A 13,653-nucleotide genomic window follows, 5' to 3' on the forward strand; every position below is an offset into this window, starting at 1 on the left:
ACCCAGAGCCTACAGGGGGCAGGCGCCCCTCCCTCTGGGTGGGTGGGGTGTTTCTGGGTTTCTCTCCCCAGCTGGTAACCCCCCGTCTCCCCCCAGCTGCGCTATCAGAAGTGCCTAGATGCCCGGCCCCAGGCCCCCAGCTCCTGCCTGCCCGCGCCGCCCGCTGACTCCGTGGCCCGGCGCGTGGGGTCCAGCGTCCGCAGGGGCGTCCGGAGCTTGCTGGGGAGCCTGAAGCCCTCGCGCCTTGGGGCGCAGACGCCGTGAGCCGGGGCGACCCCGCCGGGGGCAGTGCCCACGGGCAGCCTGCCAGGGCTACAGGCATAACGCAGGGAACAGGCCACAGCTGGGCCCACGGCAGCAGCCCCACGGCACCTGGGCTGCCCACCCTCCCCGCATCTGCAGGCCCCGCCCCCTCCCGCCCCGGCTCTGTTCTGGGCCCTGAGACCGGGATCCTGGCTCAGCTCCCCCCCCCCCCGGCCTATGGGGCCCCGCCCCCCTGCATGTGACCCGCTGGTTAGTGCTGGGGGGGCCCTGGGAGCTGCGTCTAGGCTGTCACGAGGTTGGTGTTGTACTAACTCGTTAATAAACCCGGCCGGCCCGACCGGCCCGGCTCGCTCTGTGCACCAACGGGGTGCGTGTGTGAACTCGCCAGCCTCGCCCATGGGGGGGCGGAGGGGGGCAGTTCGCCAACGGAGCGCCGGAATCGGGGCAGAGGGTAGCAGGGCCCGGGGGGCAGGGCCGACCCTGTTCTGAATCTGGCACCCGCAGCTCAGTCGTGTGGGCAGCCGCCCTGGCACAAACCTGGCCCCGCTGCCCCCTGCGCTGGCCTGTGGGTACCTTGTGCCCCGGGGCCTGCCCCACCCCCATCACTGGCTGGCAGGGGGAGGGGAGTCTGGGGCTGGCATGATTGGGGCCAGGCCCCGATCCTGCAGGGGATCCCAGGCCGCTATGACCCTGTCATGGAGTCCCCGGGCGATGCTCTGGAGCTGCTCCCTGCGAAGCCAGGCACGACTCTGGGGGAGTCTCCTCTCTCTGAGCAGCCTGTCTGCAGGACACACAGCTCCCCCGGCTCCACCTTCCTGGGTCTGACCTCGGAGCATTCAGCCTCCTCTGCCCCTCCGTGCGCTTCCCACAGCGAGTCTGCTCAGGCGGGGTCCTGGGGAAGCCAGAGGGTCCTGCCCCCCAACTCCGCAGTCAGACGTGACTCTCAGCCAGCCAGGAAAAGAGAGGGTTTATTAGACAACAGGAACATGGTCTAAACCAGAGCTTGCAGATGCAGAGAACAGGACCCCTCAGCTGGGTCCATTTTGGGGGGGGCAGTGAGCTGGACAACCACGTCTGCCCTTCACTCCCTGTCCCCAGCCAGCCCCTCCTCCTCTGGACTTTGTCCCTTTCCCGGGCCAGGAGGTCACCGGATTCCTTTGTTCTCCAACCCTTTAGCTCTCACCTTGCAGGGGGGAAGGGCCCAGGCCATCAGTGGCTAGGAAACAGGGTGTCGGCCGTTCTCTGTGTCCAGACCCCTGCACACCCCTGCCCTCTAGGGCTCTGCAATGATCATACACCCTTATCCCACCCCCTAGATACTTAAGAACTGCATAGGGGAAACTGAGGCACCCCCACACTATTCAGAGGAAACATTAAGAACAGTCCCGCTTCATCACATCTCTCCCCCCTTCGAGATCAAACTGAGCGGGGTCACTTTAGCCAGTGACCTGGGGAAGTTCAAAGCCACCAACGTTCCCATGGATGCCCCAGCATCTCTCCCATTCCTTGGTAGGAGTTACACCAGGCACTTCCAGTTTCACGCCCTCCCTTCGGTTGGGGGGGTGTTCGATAGCACTCACAGGCCGCATGTGGGAAGGTTTATGCAGCCCCTGCCCTTTGGCCACCCCAAAAGCCCAGGGAGTCAAACTGGAATTGGGTCTGCTCCCCAACAAGCCGGCCAAACACAGCCACTTGGTTATAGGACTGTTTAACTTTCTTAACAGCTGTCACTCGATCTGAGACCTTCTCAAAGCTCTCCACACTGGGTCTTTCAACAAAGTGAAAGTGGCTTCATTCACAACAGAAAATTTCTGGCCGTTAGGAACTGAAACTTTCTTGATTAAATCACTTTCACACCCTTCAGTGGCAGTAAACTGCTTGCAAAGACTCCATGAGGATTCCTTTCCCGAGGGCTTTTCTATGCAACAATTCACCCCTCCCAGAAATTCTGCTCTTACCCTCTTCACCTAGGGCTTGCTCTAGAGGAACACTTTCCTGAGCAACAACAGACTCTTTCTGGGTCTCCCTTACATCCAGAATCACCTCTGGCCCATCCGGCGGATTCCTACACAATCCCCTTTCAGGCAAACTGACAGACTTCCTAGATAAAAGGTCAGAAGCATTCTCCTTCCCTTTGCCACACAAAAGTTCAGGAATCTTTTCCTTCTTGCTACAGGTTTCCACACCCTCAGTAGGTAACAATCACATCACCTTCATGCTCTCCTTGTGCCCTGGCTAGGATCTCACTCTGATTAGACAGAGTTGCGACACCCTTTCCCAACAACACACTAGCAACAGGCAAAATACACGCACCAGAATTGTCTGGGCTCTTGGATTTTGCATAGACACTAACTGGCTGCGACCTAGTTACAGGGCCATTCTCCCGAGCAGACCCAAACTTAGGACCCTTCCCTTCCTGGGCTTTAGCTGAATCCAGAACCAGCTCTGGGACAACTGCACGACCCTCAACCATCACAGGCTGAAAGGCCCCTTCTGTCTGCTCCACAGACAAAGAAGAGCCAGACACACTTTCTCCTTTCCCAGACACACAGGTTGGGATCTCATTCCCCTGGTCCCAGCACACAGGGCTGGTCACAGACAACTGCTTGGAGATCAGGGTAGCTCCCTCCATAGGCAAGTCAATACCCCTGACAGACACAGGCACGTTTCCTTCCCTGTCACAATTCTCCACCCAGCTAACAGGTAAGGTCCAGGGACACTCATCTTCCACTCTCCTGGCCTTCCCACCCTGCTGACTAGACAAAGCGATCAGCTCACAAGGCTGCCTAGGCTCATCCAGACTTTCCTTACCAAGCACTTTACCACTCCCCACAGATCCCCTGCCCTGCCTGTGTCTCCCCCGACTCAGCTGGGGTCTCCGCTCCCACTGGGCTCAGCGCTGCCCTTGCTGTCCCAGTGGGGGTAGGCAGCAAGTTCACTGCTTTCCTCACTGCATCAGAGCCAGCGTGAGTCCCCTCTCCAGTGTGCAAGGGGGCGGGGAGCATCTCTCTGTCCCACCCAGCCCCAGGGGGCTGGTTACAGGCAGGCAGGTAGCCTGAGCCTAGCCGCTCCTCCCCCCTGCCAGCCAGGTCATCTGTATTTTCACTGACCATTTCCCTCTCTGCGGATTGGTTCCCTGGATTCAAATTCAAACCTTCAGCCTTTACAGGAGCAAGGCCTGGATCCTGTCCCAAAGAGACACAGTCACCCCACAGCAGGGTCTCGCAGCTGATATCCTGGAGCACCCCAACGACCAGCCAGCCCCACCCCTTCTGGATCTGCACAGGGATCTGGGCCATAGGCAGGGCGAGGGGCTTCGTCCCTGGGACCCTCACCCAGCTCACCCAGCCCCTCAGCATCTGAGGCTGCACCACCCAGGGTCTGACACCAGTTCTCTCTGTGCCAGGATCTCGCCACCCCAGGAATGTCTCCCCATTGACCATCCCCTTCCGCTCCCACTGGGGGTCCAAGGGCCTGGCCCCAGGATACTCCACCCAGACATATAGGTTGGGGTCAGGAGTGGGAGCCTGTCCACCTCCCCACCCATCTGGCTGACGGAGTCTATGGCCTTGGGACCCGGCAAGGGAGCTAGACACCGGGGCTTTTCCGCAGGGTCCCCCTGGTTCAAATCGCCAACCTGCTCAAAGGCAGTGAGGTGGCATCCACATCCCCCCCTCCTTAACCAGGGGCAGCAATTTAGTCTCGAGGTTCCCTGCGGAACTGGCCCCCCGGGATCTATCCCCACTCACCCCGGGGAGGTCCCCCAGGCCTCTCCACTCCCCCACCGCCAGTTCATGCTGCTGCTGCTTCTGCAGCTCTTTCTCGGGCTCTCGCTGTCTCTCACCGTCCTCTTGCTCCCTCGGACTCAGCTCCAGTCCCGTCCGTCTCCGATCCCCCGATGGGGAACCCGATCGTGAAGACCCCCGTCTGGTCTGGCACCCCCACACTATTCAGAGGAACCATTAAGAACAGTCCCGCTTCGTCACAGACCCGCCCTGGGGCCGGGCCACACGGCCAAGAACTCCAGGAAGTTTGGGCAGCCATAGCCCTGGCTCAGCCCCCCCGGCCCCATGCCCGGCTCAGCCGCCCCCCAGGCCTGACTCAGCCGCCCTGCCCCACCCCAGGCCTGTCTGAGCTCCCGGTCACCAGCAGTCATCAGCAGCACATCTGTGTTTCTCTTCGCTTTTATTGAGGGGCTGGAGTCCCCCCCACCAAGTGCCAGCTCAGCCCCCCCGGCCCCATGCCCGGCTCAGCCCCCAGCCAGCTCAGCCCGGCTCCCACCCCCCCGGCCGGCCCAGCCCCCCGCCCCCCAGTTCAGCAGAGCCGGCGTTGCCGCCAGAGGGCCTGGACGCGGTGGAAGGGCAGGCGGGGGCTCAGGGCGTGGCAGAGGCCGGGGTCGGCGGAGCGGCCGGTGCGCAGGGCGCAGAGCAGGGCCGCCTTGCAGGCCTCGCGGCAGGGCTCCCGGGGCGGGTGGCCCTTGTGGAAGAGGAACCAGAAGCGCTGGAAGAGCGGCTCGTCGGCCTGGAAGCGCCGCAGGAGCCCGTCCCAGTCGGCCGGGAAGAGGCTGGGCAGCCCGTAGGCCTGGCGGGCCCGGTACAGCTGCTGCCAGCGCGGCTCGGCCCCCGGCACGTTGGCCTCCGTCAGGTTCAGGATGAAGGTCTCGTGATCCAGGACCATGTGGGAGCTGCCGGGGTAGTCGCCATCCAGCTGGTAGACGCGGTAGCCTGGGGAGAGCGGAGAGTCACCCCCTGCGGGCCGGCGGGGCCCCAGGCGGGGAGGCCGCGGCTCGGGGGCTGGACTCACCGGGGTTGAGGTTGATGTAGGTGGTGACGCTGGGGGCCACGAAGGCCACGGAGACGGGGCGCGAGAGCGTCTCCTCGTCGTAGAACATCTCAAACTCGTCCACGTGCGTGTGCCCGAAGAACTGAGCCGCGATGGTGCCCTCGAACCTGCCGTGGGCGGAGACGGAAGTCGGGGGGCCAGGCTGCTCACCGTGGGGCCCCGCAGCTGGGCCAGAGGCTGCCCGTGGGGGGCTGAGCCCAGCCCTGCTGCGCTCTGGCGGGGGGCCAGCGGCTCCAGGAGCTCTGGAAGGGGCGGGGCGGGTGCCCTCCATTGCCAGCCGGCTGCTCGGCCATTCCCAAGGGCCCCCCTGCAGTGCCCAAGCCCAGCACCCGCTGCGGAGGCCTCGGCTGGCACTGGAGCTGCGGGTGCCTGGCGCCGAGAGGCCCTGTGCTGCTGGGCCCACCCTGCCCTGAGAGCCACATCCCTGTGGGGGTGGCCAGGCCCCCGGGCGGGGGGAGGGGCTGGGGCACCCCCACACCTCCAGGCCCCAGGGAGCAGAGCGAAGGCCCCAGCAGGAGGGTTACGAGCGGGCAGAGATGGAGCCTTAAGGGCCAGGGCCCCCCAAGGACACCCCAGCTTGGTCCATGCCAGGTGGAGAGCCTGGGGCTGGTCCAGTGGCTCCATGACCGGTCAGCCAGGGGGGCTCTGGGAGGGGCTGGTCAGGAGGTTCCCAGCCCTAGGGGCAGAGCAAGAACCCCGGCGTCCGCGTCGGGGCTCCTGGGGGCGGGGGGGAACCCAGGCGTCCGGGCGGGGCGGGGCTCCTGGGGGCGGGGGGAACCCAGGCGTCCGGGCGGGGCGGGGCGGGGCTCCTGGGGGCGGGGGGGAACCCAGGCGTCCGGGCGGGGCGGGGCTCCTGGGGGCGGGGGAACCCAGGCGTCCGGGCGGGGCGGGGCTCCTGGGGGCGGGGGGAACCCAGGCGTCCGGGCGGGGCGGGGCGGGGCTCCTGGGGGCGGGGGGAACCCAGGCGTCCGGGCGGGGCGGGGCGGGGCTCCTGGGGGCGGGGGGAACCCAGGCGTCCGGGCGGGGCGGGGCGGGGCTCCTGGGGGCGGGGGGAACCCAGGCGTCCGGGCGGGGCGGGGCGGGGCTCCTGGGGGCGGGGGGAACCCAGGCGTCCGGGCGGGGCGGGGCTCCTGGGGGCGGGGGGAACCCAGGCGTCCGGGCGGGGCGGGGCTCCTGGGGGCGGGGGGAACCCAGGCGTCCGGGCGGGGCGGGGCTCCTGGGGGCGGGGGGAACCCAGGCGTCTGGGCGGGGCGGGGCTCCTGGGGGCGGGGGAACCCAGGCGTCCGGGCGGGGCGGGGCTCGGCTCCTGGGGGCGGGGGAACCCAGGCGTCCGGGCGGGGCGGGGCTCCTGGGGGTGGGGGGAACCCAGGCATCCGGGCGGGGTGGGGCGGGGCTCCTGGGGCCGGGGGAACCCAGGCGTCCGGGCGGGGCGGGGCTCCTGGGGCCGGGGGAACCCAGGCGTCCGGGCGGGGCGGGGCTCCTGGGGGCGGGGGGAACCCAGGCGTCCGGGCGGGGCGGGGCTCCTGGGGGCGGGGGGAACCCAGGCGTCCGGGCGGGGCGGGGCGGGGCTCCTGGGGGCGGGGGGAACCCAGGCGTCCGGGCGGGGCGGGGCTCCTGGGGGCGGGGGGAACCCAGGCGTCCGGGCGGGGCGGGGCTCCTGGGGGCGGGGGGAACCCAGGCGTCCGGGCGGGGCGGGGCTCCTGGGGGCGGGGGAACCCAGGCGTCTGGGCGGGGCGGGGCTCCTGGGGGCGGGGGAACCCAGGCGTCCGGGCGGGGCGGGGCTCGGCTCCTGGGGGCGGGGGAACCCAGGCGTCCGGGCGGGGCGGGGCTCCTGGGGGTGGGGGGAACTCAGGCATCCGGGCGGGGTGGGGCGGGGCTCCTGGGGCCGGGGGAACCCAGGCGTCCGGGCGGGGCGGGGCTCCTGGGGCCGGGGGAACCCAGGCGTCCGGGCGGGGCGGGGCTCCTGGGGGCGGGGGGGAACCCAGGCGTCCGGGCGGGGCGGGGCTCCTGGGGGCGGGGGGAACCCAGGCGTCCGGGCGGGGCGGGGCGGGGCTCCTGGGGGCGGGGGGAACCCAGGCGTCCGGGCGGGGCGGGGCGGGGCTCCTGGGGGCGGGGGAACCCAGGCGTCCGGGCGGGGCGGGGCGGGGCTCCTGGGGGCGGGGGAACCCAGGCGTCCGGGCGGGGCGGGGCTCCTGGGGGCGGGGGAACCCAGGCGTCCGGGCGGGGCTCACCTGTTGATGATGCGGTAGTAGTTCCAGCTCCAGCTCCGCATGCAGTGGGCGGGGGGGATGTGCCCGATGACGTGCACCTGGGGGGCAGGGGGGTGAGTGGGACCCGCACACACGGCCCCCAACAGCGACCATCCCCCACCCGGGGGACAGTGACACCAGGGCCCGGGCTGGGGGAGGGGAGCCCGGGGTCACTGGGGGAGGGGTTCCCATTGCGGGGGGGGGCAGGCTGGGGGAGGGGAGCCCGGGGGTCACTGGGGGAGGGGTTCCCATTGCGGGGGGGGGCAGGCTGGGGGAGGGGAGCCCGGGGTCACTGGGGGAGGGGTTCCCATTGCGGGGGGGGGCGCGCAGGCTGGGGGAGGGGAGCCCGGGGTCACTGGGGGAGGGGTTCCCATTGCGGGGGGGGGCAGGCTGGGGGAGGGGAGCCCGGGGGTCACTGGGGGAGGGGTTCCCATTGCGGGGGGGGGCAGGCTGGGGGAGGGGAGCCCGGGGGTCACTGGGGGAGGGGTTCCCATTGCGGGGGGGGGGCAGGCTGGGGGAGGGGAGCCCGGGGGTCACTGGGGGAGGGGTTCCCATTGCGGGGGGGGGCAGGCTGGGGGAGGGGAGCCCGGGGGTCACTGGGGGAGGGGTTCCCATTGCGGGGGGGGGGGCAGGCTGGGGGAGGGGAGCCCGGGGGTCACTGGGGGAGGGGTTCCCCTTGCGGGGGGGGGCAGGCTGGGGGAGGGGTTCCCATTGCGGGGGGTTGAAGGTGCAACCCTGGAGTCAGCCAGCAAGGTCGGGGGAGGGGCAGTGGCCCCCAATCACCGTGCCCCGTTCCGACCCCCCCAGACCCCTCACCTTCTCCTGCCGCCCCTCGGCCGCCTGCAGGACCCCCACCAGCCACTGCAGCTGCCCGGCCGGGTCGGTGGCGTTGATCAGGAGCCAGAAATTGGCCTCGGAGCAGAAATTCATGTTGAGGGAGACGAGCCGCAGGCCGGGCCGGAGCTGCAGGGTGTAGAATCCGCCGAGTCTGCGGGGGGGGGGGGGGGGTGAGATCCCGGCTGGGGGGCCCTGCCCCCCCGAGCGCCAACTGCCCCCACCTCCCCCGTCCTCGGGGCCCTGCCCCCCCGGGCGCCAGCTGCCCCCACCTCCCCCGTCCTCGGGGCCCTGCCCCCCCGGGCGCCAGCTGCCCCCACCTCCCCCGTCCTCGGGGCCCTGCCCCCCCGGGCGCCAGCTGCCCCCACCTCCCCCGTCCTCGGGGCCCTGCCCCCCCGAGCGCCAACTGCCCCCACCTCCCCCGTCCTCGGGGCCCTGCCCCCCCGAGCGCCAGCTGCCCCCACCTCCCCCGTCCTCGGGGCCCTGCCCCCCCGGGCGCCAGCTGCCCCCACCTCCCCCGTCCTCGGGGCCCTGCCCCCCCGGGCGCCAGCTGCCCCCACCTCCCCCGTCCTCGGGGCCCTGCCCCCCCGGGCGCCAGCTGCCCCCACCTCCCCCGTCCTCGGGGCCCTGCCCCCCCGGGCGCCAGCTGCCCCCACCTCCCCCGTCCTCGGGGCCCTGCCCCCCCGAGCGCCAGCTGCCCCCACCTCCCCCGTCCTCGGGGCCCTGCCCCCCCGAGCGCCAGCTGCCCCCACCTCCCCCGTCCTCGGGGCCCTGCCCCCCCGGGCGCCAGCTGCCCCCACCTCCCCCGTCCTCGGGGCCCTGCCCCCCCGGGCGCCAGCTGCCCCCACCTCCCCCGTCCTCGGGGCCCTGCCCCCCCGGGCGCCAGCTGCCCCCACCTCCCCCGTCCTCGGGGCCCTGCCCCCCCGGGCGCCAGCTGCCCCCACCTCCCCCGTCCTCGGGGCCCTGCCCCCCCGGGCGCCAGCTGCCCCCACCTCCCCCGTCCTCGGGGCCCTGCCCCCCCGAGCGCCAACTGCCCCCACCTCCCCCGTCCTCGGGGCCCTGCCCCCCCGGGCGCCAGCTGCCCCCACCTCCCCCGTCCTCGGGGCCCTGCCCCCCCGGGCGCCAGCTGCCCCCACCTCCCCCGTCCTCGGGGCCCTGCCCCCCCGGGCGCCAGCTGCCCCCACCTCCCCCGTCCTCGGGGCCCTGCCCCCCCGGGCGCCAGCTGCCCCCACCTCCCCCGTCCTCGGGGCCCTGCCCCCCCGGGCGCCAGCTGCCCCCACCTCCCCCGTCCTCGGGGCCCTGCCCCCCCGAGCGCCAACTGCCCCCACCTCCCCCGTCCTCGGGGCCCTGCCCCCCCGGGCGCCAGCTGCCCCCACCTCCCCCGTCCTCGGGGCCCTGCCCCCCCGGGCGCCAACTGCCCCCACCTCCCCCGTCCTCGGGGCCCTGCCCCCCCGGGCGCCAGCTGCCCCCACCTCCCCCGTCCTCGGGGCCCTGCCCCCCCGGGCGTCAACTGCCCCCACCTCCCCCGTCCTCGGGGCCCTGCCCCCCCGGGCGCCAGCTGCCCCCACCTCCCCCAGTCCTCGGGGCCCTGCCCCCCCGGGCGCCAACTGCCCCCACCTCCCCCAGTCCTCGGGGCCCTGCCCCCCCGGGCGCCAGCTGCCCCCACCTCCCCCAGTCCTCGGGGCCCTGCCCCCCCGGGCGCCAGCTGCCCCCACCTCCCCCAGTCCTCGGGGCCCTGCCCCCCCGGGCGCCAGCTGCCCCCACCTCCCCCAGTCCTCGGGGCCCTGCCCCCCCGGGCGCCAGCTGCCCCCACCTCCCCCAGTCCTCGGGGCCCTGCCCCCCCGGGCGCCAGCTGCCCCCACCTCCCCCAGTCCTCGGGGCCCTGCCCCCCCGGGCGCCAGCTGCCCCCACCTCCCCCAGTCCTCGGGGCCCTGCCCCCCCGGGCGCCAGCTGCCCCCACCTCCCCCAGTCCTCGGGGCCCTGCCCCCCCGGGCGCCAGCTGCCCCCACCTCCCCCAGTCCTCGGGGCCCTGCCCCCCCGGGCGCCAGCTGCCCCCACCTCCCCCAGTCCTCGGGGCCCTGCCCCCCCGGGCGCCAACTGCCCCCACCTCCCCCAGTCCTCGGGGCCCTGCCCCCCGAGCGCCAGCTGCCCCCACCTCCCCCGTCCTCGGGGCCCTGCCCCCCGAGCGCCAGCTGCCCCCACCTCCCCCAGTCCTCAGGGCCCTGGCCCCCCGAGCGCCAGCTGCCCCCACCTCCCCCGTCCTCGGGGCCCTGGCCCCCCGGGCGCCAGCTGCCCCCACCTCCCCCGTCCTCGGGGCCCTGGCCCCCCGGGCGCCAGCTGCCCCCATCTCCCCCAGTCCTCGGGGCCCTGGCCCCCTGGGCGCCAGCTGCCCCCACCTCCCCCAGTCCTCGGGGCCCTGGCCCCCTGGGCACCAGCTGCCCCCACCTCCCCCAGTCCTCGGGGCCCTGGCCCCCTGGGCACCAGCTGCCCCCACCTCCCCCAGTCCTCGGGGCCCTGGCCCCCTGGGCACCAGCTGCCCCCACCTCCCCCATCCTCAGGACCCTGCCCCCCCCGGGCACCAGCTGCCCCCACCTCCCCCGTCCTCAGGACCCTGCCCCCCCGGGCACCAGCTGCCCCCACCTCCCCCGTCCTCAGGACCCTGGCCCCCCGAGCCCCAGCTCCCCCCACCTCCCGCAGCCCTCAAGGCCCTGCCCCCCGGCCCCCTTTCCTCACCAGCCAGTTCCCCTATCTCTCCATGCCCCCCAGCCCCTGCCCCACCTGAGGGTCTCCAGCGCCTCGGGGGGCAGCCAGTCCTCCCAGGCCTCGGCCATGGCGCCGTAGAGCCAGGCGGAGGACTGGTTGCCATGGACATAGGGCGGGGGGAAGCCGTTGACCGGCGCAGCCTCGTGGTTGCCCACGGCGGGGTAGACGGGCAGGGGCGCCAGGTACTTGCGCAGCAGGGCGCTGAGGGTGCGCAGCGCCAGGAGCTGGTCGGTGCGGCTCTGCTGCCAGACGTTGTGGGCGGGCAGGTCGCCTGTCCAGTAGGCCAGCTGCCAGGGGGGGCCGCGCGCCAGGTGCTGCAGCAGGTTCTCGATGGTGTGCAGCGGCAGGTCACACTTGCTGTACTCGCCCCAGTAGCCGGCGCCCGCCTGGGGGGGCCCCTGCACCCGGCCCCCCCGGCAGCACAGCGGGTCCTTGCAGGCCGGGTCGCTGCCCGGCGCGTAGGCCCGGTCCCAGTGCAGGTCGGTGAGGAAGAGCAGGCGGGCGGTGGGGGCGCCGGGCGGGGGGGGCGCGGGCGGCTCCACCGGCGGCTTGGGCGTGCCGGGCAGCGTCACATTCCAGTCGGAGAGGATGTCCCAGTGCCCACAGCCGGCGCCCACCAGCAGCCCGCAGATCTCGGCCGGCCGCAGCACCGAGCGCACCCAGGCCGACACCACGTCCTTCTCAAAGAGCCGGATGGCGTCCTGGCAGACCTCCCGCCGCGCCAGCCGCAGCTCTGTGCAGACGCTCTCCGCCAGGCGCCCGAGGCGGGCCTCGCTCGACTGCATCTGCAAGACGCCACGGGGTCAGGGCACGCGCCCAGCCTCCGGTGTCCCTCACAAGGCTCCCTCTGCACTTGGGCTCTGCCCGCAGCCCAGGGCCCGGGCGCCGTGATCCAGCCCCCACGCCCACGGGACGCCCGCCGCAGCCCCACACGCTGACCCCGGGGCGGGGGGAGACTCCGCTTGTCTCAAAGCTTCTCAGCCCAGGGCAGGGGCTGGTTCCCCGGGGGGACGGCTGGTTCCCCGCCAGACTCGCCTGCAGCCCTGGCATCTCTGCCCAAGGGCCCCCAGGCCTTGTGGGGGGCGCAGGAGCGGGTCAAGGCCCCGGGAAGGGGGGGAAAGCGGGGCAGGCTCTGCCCTCGACAAGGACCACAGGGCCAGTCAGTCCCCCATCGGCTCGGCGCGGCCCCCGGGGGTCAGCCACCGGCAGCTGAGCCAAGGGTCCTGCCTCACACAGCCAGGCAGAGCTGGCCGTGCACGATGCCGCAGGTACCGCACTGGGGCTGGACCAGCGGGGGGCAGGGGGCCTGTCGAGGGGCTCCGGGAGGGGGTCACTGCAGCACTGCCGGGGGGCCATATGCTCAGGGCACAAGGGGCTCTGGGCAACTGTCCTGGCAGCTCGGGCCCAGAATTTCTCTGCTGCTGGGGCAGGACTCAGGACACCTGGCCTGAGGGCGCATCGCTGGGATAGGACCCTGCTGTGGGGCTCAGAGCGAGGGGCACCAGGTGGGCAGACACCCGTAACTCTGCCCCGCTCTCCCACCAGCCTGCCGGCCTCTGCACAAGGGGAGACACAGCTGTGCCACGGGTGACAGCAAACACGTCCCGCTCCGACAACGGGGGGGGGGGCTGGGTTCAGATCCTGGCTTCTGCCACAGACCCACAGGGTGCCCAGCCCTGTCCCATCCAGCAGCCTCAGTTTCCCTCTGTAACACAGGGGAAGCGAGGACAGACTCTGGGGGCTGGGAGGAGAAACTGTTCCCAGCAGGCACTGGGGGGGTTGGGGGGCGGCGGCGGAGGTCAGCGAGGCAGGCAGCGGGTCCTGATCCCGGAGCCCCCATGGAGCAGGCTGCCCAGCCCCACGGATGATTGTATCTCGTACCAAAGCTGGGACGGGCACCTCACACCGCTGCCAGACGCTAACACCAGAGCCGGGAGGGAACCCAGGCATCCTGGCTGCCAGCCCCCCCGCCACTCTACCCCATCAGACCTCGCTCCCCACCCAGAGCCGGGAGGGAACCCAGGCATCCGGTGGGGGAGGGGGAGGCGGAATGACGCTCTCCGGAACCGGCGGTTCCCTTCGGAGCGGAGCAGAGGCAGGGCCCGGCCCGGGGGTCCGGCCCGAGGCGGCGGTGAGGGGCGGCGGGCGTTACCTGCACGCCCAGGTCGATGGCGGAGAAGAGGACGCGGCAGGCCGCGCAGCTCAGGTTTCTCCAGCCGAACTGCGCCCCCGCGGCCGCCAGCTGCTCCCGCAGCGGGGCCGGGCCCCAGGCGCCGGGCCGGGCCGAGCCGAGCCGGGCCAGCGGCACCAGCCAGGCCAGAGCCAGCAGCAGCCCGGCGGCCCCGGCCATGGCGAGTCCGGCAGCAGCGCCGGAGCCCGCAGCGCCCGCCCAGGAAGCGCCCCGCCGGGCCCCGCCCGGGAACTCCCCCCCCCAGCTCCCGCCCCCTAGGAGCTCCCCGCCCGGGCCCTGCCCCCCCCAGCTCCCGCCCCCCAGGAGCTCCCCGCCGGGCCCCGCCCGGGAACTCCCCCCCAGGCCCCCCGCCGCTCCCCGCCCCCCAGGAGCTCCCCCCTGCACGTGGCCTCGGACCCGAACTGCTCCCCGCTGGCCCGGCCCCGACGCCCCGGCTCCCACCACCCCACCTGGCTGCAGCCCCCCGGGGGGGGGCGCGGGACTCCGGCCTCCCCCTCAGCTGTGGGAGGG

The 13,653-nt window shown here is 72.7% G+C and overlaps 2 protein-coding genes across 3 annotated transcripts in view; one reads left to right on the forward strand and one right to left on the reverse strand.

Moving 5' to 3' along the window:
* Window positions 1-627, forward strand: part of APBB1 (amyloid beta precursor protein binding family B member 1) — a 39,223-nt gene extending 38,596 nt beyond the window's left edge. For both annotated transcript variants that reach the window (XM_084648354.1, XM_084648355.1), the window contains one exon: window positions 97-627. In XM_084648354.1, coding sequence (XP_084504480.1) covers window positions 97-264 — 168 coding nt within the window. In that variant the 3' untranslated portion in view covers window positions 265-627. The remainder of the gene's footprint in view (window positions 1-96) is intronic.
* Window positions 628-1,214: 587 nt separating this feature from the next.
* SMPD1 (sphingomyelin phosphodiesterase 1) lies at window positions 1,215-13,345 on the reverse strand. The gene is made up of 6 exons (XM_084648381.1): window positions 13,105-13,345; window positions 10,968-11,737; window positions 8,172-8,343; window positions 7,338-7,414; window positions 5,068-5,213; window positions 1,215-4,988 (listed from the first exon to the last, which is right to left on the reverse strand). Exons 1-6 carry the CDS (start codon window positions 13,300-13,302, stop codon window positions 4,579-4,581), a joined length of 1,773 nt encoding a protein of 590 aa, XP_084504507.1. The 5' UTR covers window positions 13,303-13,345; the 3' UTR covers window positions 1,215-4,578.
* Window positions 13,346-13,653: the final 308 nt, after the last annotated feature.

The sequence above is a fragment of the Lepidochelys olivacea genome (assembly GCF_965140295.1).
Source record: "Lepidochelys olivacea isolate rLepOli2 genome assembly, chromosome: 1".
Lineage (NCBI taxonomy): Eukaryota > Metazoa > Chordata > Testudines > Cheloniidae > Lepidochelys > Lepidochelys olivacea.

Excerpts from the sequence above, each read along its gene's own strand:
- SMPD1 (XM_084648381.1), bottom strand. The coding sequence starts at position 13,302 with ATGGCCGGGGCCGCCGGGCTGCTGCTGGCTCTGGCCTGGCTGGTGCCG. Across the intron at positions 8,344-10,967 it reads GAGGCGCTGGAGACCCTCAG|ACTCGGCGGATTCTACACCC; the intron begins GTGGGGCAGGGG and ends CCCCCCCCGCAG. Across the intron at positions 5,214-7,337 it reads TACTACCGCATCATCAACAG|GTTCGAGGGCACCATCGCGG; the intron begins GTGAGCCCCGCC and ends CGCCCACGGCAG.